The sequence below is a fragment of the Panthera onca genome, chromosome D1, assembly GCF_046562875.1.
Source record: "Panthera onca isolate mPanOnc1 chromosome D1, mPanOnc1 haplotype 2, whole genome shotgun sequence".
Lineage (NCBI taxonomy): Eukaryota > Metazoa > Chordata > Mammalia > Carnivora > Felidae > Panthera > Panthera onca.
The window spans coordinates 3,634,058-3,642,126 of NC_138348.1; the positions used below are offsets into that span (position 1 = coordinate 3,634,058).

Below are 8,069 nucleotides of genomic sequence, written 5' to 3' on the forward strand. Positions count from 1 at the left end.
CGATGAACTGCGGGGTGCACAGCAGAGACTTGGTGGGTGGCCGCCACTCTTCACGAACCACGTCCTCTGTACTTTATGTCCACTCTCCCAGGCGACCCCGGGACAAAGCTCAGAGCGGCCACGAGGAGGCAACAGGCCCAGCAGGTCCCTGACCAGTCCAGGGAGTGGCCGGGCACGGATCTGTGGCGAAGGGGGTCCCACCCTGGAGCCCACGCCCCCGCTCGGAGGCCACAGCACCTCTCAGAGACCAGGCCTGGCCCGGATTTACAAGCTTGATGGCCTGAGTTCCAATTCCAGGTCCACTACTCACCGGATGCCTGCCACTTTTCTGAGGCTCTCGTCTCCTATCTGTTCCAGGAGGCGGGGACAGAATACCGTGGACGCTCTTAGAGGGGGTTAAGCCGAGAACGCCCGAACTGTGCTTCGAGCAGGGCCTGGGCATAGGAAGCTGATGCCTCGACCGCCTTCCTGAACTCCGTGATCACTGTGGCCAGTCTTCCCACCGTGGCCCTAGGAGGGGCAGCAGAGGAGTGGGGGGTGGAGCCAGAGGCTGGTACCCCCCCCCAGACCGATTTGGGGGGCACCCCCCCCAACGCAGCCTCTGCCGTCCTCCTCTCTGCCCCGCATTTATCCAGGATCTTTAAAACGAAAGCTGCAGGGGAGGGCAATTAAGTTTCATAGGGGCCGCTGTCGATTTAAAGCCACAGGGGGGAAGTAATTAGATTTAACAGAAGCCGTGGCTTTCTGAACCAAGGCACGCAGCGTGGGGGTCCTGGTCTAGAGAGCCTTTGAGATGATGTCTTCTTGCAAAGCCTCTCCTGGTGACATTTTCTGCGCGCTCCGTCATTAACGCCAGTCATTGGGGATTGAACATGGCCTTTACTCATTGAAATTCATTAAGCCTGGCATGGCTTTGCCTCCCCGTGTCTCTACCGTTTGCCCGCCCATTGCCTTGGTGCTGAGACAGCCCGGCCTCTCCCCAAAACTGGCGTCCTGGGGCCCCACACCCAGGAGCGTGGGGGTTTGGAGAGGAAACCGGGAAACATGTGCGGAAGGGTCCCCAAGAGCACCCTCTCCTTCCCGCCGTGGCATTCTCTGGACGCTGTTGTCCTTTCTGCAAGCATCGTTAGAGAAAGCCTGCGTTGTGCAGGAACCACTTAACCAAGTGGCCCCAATTTCCCCTTCTGGTGCGCGCTCCCGTCCCAGCAGCGCCCCGCACCACTGTTCTCCCCCCTCCCCTTCCTCCGACCGCGTTGTTCTCCCCTGGCCCCCCAAGACAGCGCGCCCTGGCACCGGAGAAGAGCTCAGGGACCCGAGGACCGGATCAAGGACAAAAGGCACCCCAAACGCAGAGGGGCCTCCCTGCGCGGCGCCTGGCCCGAGCCGGGAAGCCCGCGTTTCCCCGCCCGCAGCTGGCAGGCCCCCGCGGAGGCGCCTCCGCGGCGACCGCTTCAGCTCGGGGCACCGCCGCCGCCGCCGGCCCAGGCCGGCCCAGAGGCCGAAACCGGGCCCGAAGCGCCATCTAGCGCTCGCCGCGCGCCACTCCCCCATTGTTCCTCCCGGGACTCGAGCCCGGCCCCCCGTCGGGGGGCAATTTACCGGGGTAAAAGGGGGCGGGAGGGGGGCAGGGATCGCGAGAACATAAAACCAGGAAAACGTGAGCTAGTCCGAGCTGCAGGGGGAAATTCTAATGGACAGCTTTACATCTGGAGATATGACGGCTAGGACCGTCGCGGGAGGGAGCGGAGAGCAGGCTTTTAAGGGGAGAGCGCTCCACAGCCCAGGCGAGGCTGCTCCAGACCGGGAGCGAGGGATGCAAAACTCAGCTGGTCACGGGGTTCGGGCTCCCCGCTCCTGCTAACGCCCCGAGACGAGCGCATTCCCCGGGGGAGCCGGGGGCCCGGGGGCGGGGCCGGGGGTCTCCTTGATTGCTTTATAAAACCAAACTCGCCCAGCCAAGAGCGACCTGGCCCCCGGCCCCGCCATCGCGCTGCGAGGAGGAGCTCCCCCGAACCCTCCGGTGAAGCGGGGCTACTCCTCCCCCCGGTCCGGGAGGCCTGGGCGGGGTCACCCGGGCGGGGTCCGGGGAGGGGCTGGGGCAGGAGGCGGGGTGTGAGTGGGTGTGTGCGGGGGGCGGAGGGCTGATGCAATCCTGATAAGAAATGCTCGGGAGTCGCGGGCACCCACCCGCCGGGCGGGTAAGACGCGCTATATAAGGTCGCTGGCCTGGAGCCACCGCGCCGTCGGAGCAGGAGCGCTGAGCGCCCAGGCGCCCGGAGCTCACCGTTGCTCGAGGGACGCACCCCGTCTCGGCACGCACAGCCCTGCTACCGCCCAGCCTCCCGCACCCTCGCCGCCAGAACTGCGCCCCGAGCCCGAGGGAGGTGCCATGCGGAGCGCGCCGAGCCAGTGCGCGGTAACCCGCGCCCTGGTCCTAGCGGGTCTCTGGCTGGCAGCAGCCGGGCGCCCCCTAGCCTTCTCGGACGCGGGGCCTCACGTGCACTACGGCTGGGGTGAGCCCATCCGCCTGCGGCACCTGTACACCGCCGGCCCCCACGGCCTCTCCAGCTGCTTCCTGCGCATCCGAGCCGACGGGGGGGTTGACTGCGCGCGGAGCCAGAGCGCGCACAGTGAGTGCCCACCCGCCCCGGTGCCCCTTCTTCCCTTTACGTCCTGCGGGAACCCTACATCGTGGCGCCTCTGCGTTTTGCTCCCTGCCCGGGGTCCCTGACGGCGCGGGGAGGTGGGGGATGAGGGCACCGGCACGTGGACCCAGCGCAGCCACGCGTTATCCTTCGCTCGCCACCTTCGGTTCCCGCACACCCCCCGCTCCCAGGAACCTGGGTGCTCCATTCCCTCCCCAGGGTCCCAGCCTGCACGCGGAGGTGGAGCGGGGAGGGCGTGGGCCCGCGCGCCGACCGCATCCACGTGCTGTGGGCCCAGAGGGTCCCGGCTGTAGCCTCTGCTTCCCTCACGCGCAGGTTTGGTGGAGATCAGGGCAGTCGCTCTGCGGACCGTGGCCATCAAGGGCGTGCACAGCGTCCGGTACCTCTGCATGGGCGCCGACGGCAGGATGCAAGGGCTGGTACGTGTCTCCCCCCGGGGGTACGCGCTGGGGCGCGGGACCTGCACCGGGCCCCAGGCCGAGCCTGGCTGGGAGAGGGGGGCGGTGCGCGCCGAATCGAATCCGGGGTTTCCTCGCTCTCGCCGCCGGGTCCGGCACGGAGCTCGGAAGGGAAGACGGCAAAGGGCCAGATTAATGTAAAGTGCGAGTTCTTTTCCACGGAGGCTTCCGGTCCTGGCTGGTGGCCACAGGGCGGACGAGAGCTGCCTTTGCATTTGCAATTGAGCCGCAGGCCGGCCCAGTGGGACAGAGGAAACGCGGGACCCGGCTTGCTTTGATATTAAACAGGGAAACCCACCTCGGGCCTTTGCAGTCTCGGCCTGCGCGTGGGTGGTCCTCGCCTCCGTTTCCTTCCCTAGGCTGAAAAATGAAAGGAAAGAACGAGAAAGGATATTCACAACTTGGATCTTTTTTAAAAAGGCAATCTTCAAATGAGTCAGGAATAAAAAAAAAAATCACATCTGGGATTGGGAAGGTTTTCAGCTAATTAGTTTTTATCTGCTACCAGTGTGGTTTCTGCAGACGCCTTGGAATCCCGTTCCAGTGGCGTGTTGGCCCCGGTGTGGGTCACCTGTACTGCAGAGGCTTTGCGGGGAGGGCGCTGGGGGGAACGGGCTGGGAAGGCCCAGGTGACCATCGAGGTCTCGGGGCAGGAAGTGTGCGTTTGCTGGGTCCTGGTCTCTGGGAACAAAGGCGGGGGAGTTCAAAGGGAGCCCGCGCCCCGCCCGCGCCCCCGGGCGCACAGAAGAGGCTGTGTGAGGTCCCGGCCCGGCGCTGGGCCTCAATGCAGCCCCGCTGGGCCGGGGCCTCGGACGCTGGAGGGGGACGGAGGGGGGCGGGGAGGCCGCGCCTCCCGGGATGCCCCCGCCCCCCAGAAAACATGCAGAGGCCGGGCCTCCCCCGCAGCGCGAATCTTTCTGGTGTCCGCCTTGTTTTGTGGCCCCGAGGCCAGTGTATTCGATCTACACCCAGAGTGCCTGCTTCAGGTTTTATGGCGGAGTCCTGCGGGAAAGGACAAGAGTGGAGGGAAAGAAGGGAGGTGGTCGCTTGCTGAAAGCTGACACCCACTCCAAACCCGCAGTTGCAACTTTTGTTATTGCGACAGTTGGGGGGCGGGGGGTGGGGGGGGTGGGGGGGAGTTGTGGCCGGAGGACCCGGGGGCGCAGATGGGTCCACCCACCATTCAGTCCAAGCCCGGGGGGGGGGGGGGGGGGGGATGTCCCATAACTGAAAATCCTGTTCTGCCTCTTGATCCCTTGTTTTTGTTTTATTTTTATTTTTATTTTTAAAGACAAATTCCGCTTTCTCCAAGAAACTTGAAGTCATTTCATTTTCTGTGCGGAGTAGAGCGTGGGGCGCGAGTTCCGCCCAAAGACCCAGCAGCGTTCGCTTTTCCTTCCCTTGTTTATTTATCGGTTTGCATTTCCCCGACGTCTGGTGGCTCTGTCCCAGTGCACGGGTCAGGGGGGGCCAGGACCTGTTGCTTCATTAGACTTGAGCCTTATCAGCGCCTTATCAGCATCGCACTCACTCACCTGCAGTTCAGCGACCTTTGTAGGCTTGGGCACGAAGGAGACTGGTAGGCTTGGGCACGAAGGAGACTGGGTGCCTCCCGGGGTTGTTTACCGCCCAGCCCTCCTGGCTCCCCGCCTGGGGCTGTCCTCTGTGTCCCCCACGGGGTAATGACCTTCCCCAGCTTGGCACAGGGCTTGGCCCACTGCTGTCTCTCAGCTACCAGGGTTCTGGGACCCGGGGGGCTGCTTTCTGCCCTTCCGGTGGCATTTCCGGCCACCCGCTGGGTGCAGGCTCCGTCTTGGGCCAGGGGGGAGGGGGCTGCCTTTATCCTGATAATCCTGGCAGGCTGCCTGGAAGGCCCTCCCCCTCTGAATGAGGGAGCCCTGATGTTTCCTACCAGGGCATCAGACAAAAAGGCCTCTGGGTCGCCTGCTGTTACTCAGGCCTCAATGGGGAGTAGATGCTTTAACCTGGGCCCCAGGTGGGATCGGGACAGCACACCTAGTTTAACAGTGTCTCCCAAAGTGCCGGTGGGTGCCAGGAACCTCTTGATGTCAATAGTTGTGCATTTAACGGAAAGGGTGAGGGGCCCAGGATACATATCGCACCTCTGATTTTGTGCATATCAGAACAAGACCAAGTTTAAGTGACGTGATTTAGAGAGAGACCCAAAAGACCCGTGTAACGTGTATACAGATATTGAGTATATACGTGACACGTATTCCTGAAGTCTATGTGTGTCGAAAGGTTATAAAGGTATATAAAACATCTATATGTCTAAATTTATAAAGTATATATAATATGTTCTATATTTAACATTTACTGTTATAATTGTTCACATTTATTTATTTTTTTTTAAATTTTTTTAGTGTTTATTATTTTGAGGGGAGGGAGACACAGAATCCGAAGCGGGCTCCAGACTCCGAGCTGTCAGCCCAGAACCCGACGCGGGGCTCGAACTCACAAGCCGTGAGATCACGACCTGAGCCGAAGTCGGACGCTTAACCGACTGAGCCACCCAGAGGCCCCTGATTTTTCACATTTATATATTAGTACACGCTCACTGTGTATAGTCATTAGTGTAACGCATACCTTAATGATACAAGTATATATTTGCATACATAACCATGGACTTTAGACACCTTCATGCTTTATAGAACCTCTAACTCTATGTGCAGATACATACGACCATCACGCAGACCCAAGTGGAAGTATGCACCACAGGTGCTCGCCTGTGCCCAGTTTCCCTGCTCCTTCTGGGGGGGGGGGGGCAGCCACGGGTGCTCACGGCTGTCTCTTTTCTCCCCAGCTTCAGTACTCTGCTGGGGACTGTGCCTTCCAAGAGGAGATCCGCCCCGACGGCTACAACGTGTACTGGTCCGAGAAGCACCGTCTCCCCGTCTCTTTGAGTAGTGCCATACAGAGGCAGCTGTACAGGGGCAGAGGGTTTTTGCCCCTGTCCCATTTCTTGCCCATGCTGCCCGGCAGCCCAGCAGAGCCCAGGGACCTCCAGGACCACGTGGAGTCGGAGAGGTTTTCTTCACCCCTGGAAACAGACAGCATGGACCCTTTTGGGATTGCCACCAAAATGGGGCTAGTGAAGAGTCCCAGCTTCCAAAAGTAACTGAGGCTCTGGCCTCCCTCCCTCCCTCCCCCGCCTGTAGAGGCCAGGACCCCAGACCTGGCGTGTTTGCAAAGTGGGTTCCGGCTGTGGTTCCACAAGTACAACCCTGTTCCTTTTAGCTTTAGGAAGAAACGTAGAGAACTTGTACGTAAACAGAGTTTTACATTGGCTGTGCCAGCTCTTAGCGGATAGACTTGTATGATCGTGAGATTGTAAGCCCTCCCGCACCCAGCACCTTCACCATTGCTGGATGATTGGCTGTGGGGCCCTGATACTGCTTGAATATCTCCACTGACCCGGGAGCTCACTACCTTTGGGAAGGTACTTACCGCCAAGCTGAAATTTCCTGCAGTTCTCCGTCGTCTCCAGCGGGGTGGGGGTGGGGGGGCAGCCGGAAGAAAAGACGCCATTTACAACTCATGTATGGGTGATCAGCTTTGTGAAACCTTGGGTAAATTGGACTCCAGCCACAGGAGAATTGATGGAAGGTGGCAACTCCAAGGAGGTTCATTGACTCTCCCCAACCACCCCCCCCCCCCCCCCAGGACAGAATCGACCGACGGCCCGCCAGGCTTCAGGAACAGGGAGAGCCCACAGGCCGCCTCCAGCCTGGGTAAATCTTGAGAACTCCCTACTAGGGCTGGTTCTGGGACAAATCACCGTCACCAGACTCCTTGGCAATCTGCCCAGGGCACACTGGGAAGTCACTTGCTGCCCCCCGGACGGCCAGCGCCCTGCACGAACCCACCGCGTGCCGGGGCTCAGACTGGTTCCCCCGAGTGCACGGCCACCTTGCCACCTGCTCAGAGGGACGGGACGCGAGGACAGTGCCGGCAGCCCTTGCCGTGACGATGCGGGTTTCCACGGGATCCCATGTGCTTGGGTCACGTGGGTTTCCCACGAGCGCCCCTCGGGACGGAAACCCACAGGCCTACCCCCTTCCCGCTCCCACACACGATGCTGTGGCTCTGGCGTTCTCTGCCCCCTTAAGCGCCGTGGGTACGGGCCAGAGAGGAGCCCACACCATCTTCTGGGGCTGCTTCCGTTTCCCCAGCCCCGTGCCGGCACCACGTCTTGCCGTGCCACGGGACTCGACGTGCCACGGGACTCGACGGCCTCCCTCCTTAGGCAGACCGGCACATTTCATTCAAAGAGCCAGAGGAGGTTGGACTCACAGCCCCTGATCTCGGCCAGTCACTTGCAGAAGCAGCCGGGGAGAGGGGGCCTTTTCCCCAGCACTTAGTTTCCCACGCGGTATTTATGAGTAATTTATTTTGTTTGATATGTACATCTCTTTATTTTCTTACTTTATTTATACCGCCCCCCAAGTTGTATTTATGACGTACGTGAGTTTTGTTTTCTACATTAAAGCACAATTTGTACCAGAAGCTGCATTTCGTTAGCCACCTGGGTGTCTGTGAGGAAGAGCGGGGCGGGGGGGGGGGGGGGGCCGGGAAGGGAAGCGATCCCGGCGCTGGGCTCAGAGGACACGCTTCGTGCGCGGGCTACGTTTAAAACTGCACTTTGTATGGGAGCTCCTGGGTCATTGTCACCGTCCCCTAAGCTGAGGCTCGGGTGGGTTGAACAATAGATTAGGTTAAACCCAGAGGTGGAGGCTGGTTGGAGCCGGCTTCCCTTCCTGCCTGGGTGCCAGCCTCCTACACGTTAGGGCAGCCACAGTGTAGGAGTGTGTGTGTGTGTGTGTTCAGATGCCTGAAACAAGCCCCAAGTAGCAGTGGCCTGACTGTCTCACCCGCAGCATGTTGACATTCGTGGCCACAGTATTCTCTGTCGGGGGTGGGGGCT

At 60.7% G+C, this 8,069-nt stretch overlaps 1 protein-coding gene across 1 annotated transcript; it reads left to right on the forward strand.

Annotated features, from left to right (window-relative positions):
- The first annotated feature begins 2,204 nt into the window (after positions 1–2,204).
- On the forward strand, positions 2,205–7,645 carry FGF19 (fibroblast growth factor 19). The gene is made up of 3 exons (XM_078432593.2): positions 2,205–2,630; positions 2,982–3,085; positions 5,949–7,645. Exons 1-3 carry the CDS (start codon positions 2,390–2,392, stop codon positions 6,261–6,263), a joined length of 660 nt encoding a protein of 219 aa, XP_078288719.2. The 5' UTR covers positions 2,205–2,389; the 3' UTR covers positions 6,264–7,645.
- The last annotated feature ends 424 nt before the right edge of the window (positions 7,646–8,069 follow it).

Excerpts from the sequence above, each read along its gene's own strand:
- FGF19 (XM_078432593.2), top strand. The coding sequence starts at position 2,390 with ATGCGGAGCGCGCCGAGCCAGTGCGCGGTAACCCGCGCCCTGGTCCTA. Across the intron at positions 2,631-2,981 it reads GCGGAGCCAGAGCGCGCACA|GTTTGGTGGAGATCAGGGCA; the intron begins GTGAGTGCCCAC and ends CCTCACGCGCAG. Across the intron at positions 3,086-5,948 it reads ACGGCAGGATGCAAGGGCTG|CTTCAGTACTCTGCTGGGGA; the intron begins GTACGTGTCTCC and ends TTTTCTCCCCAG.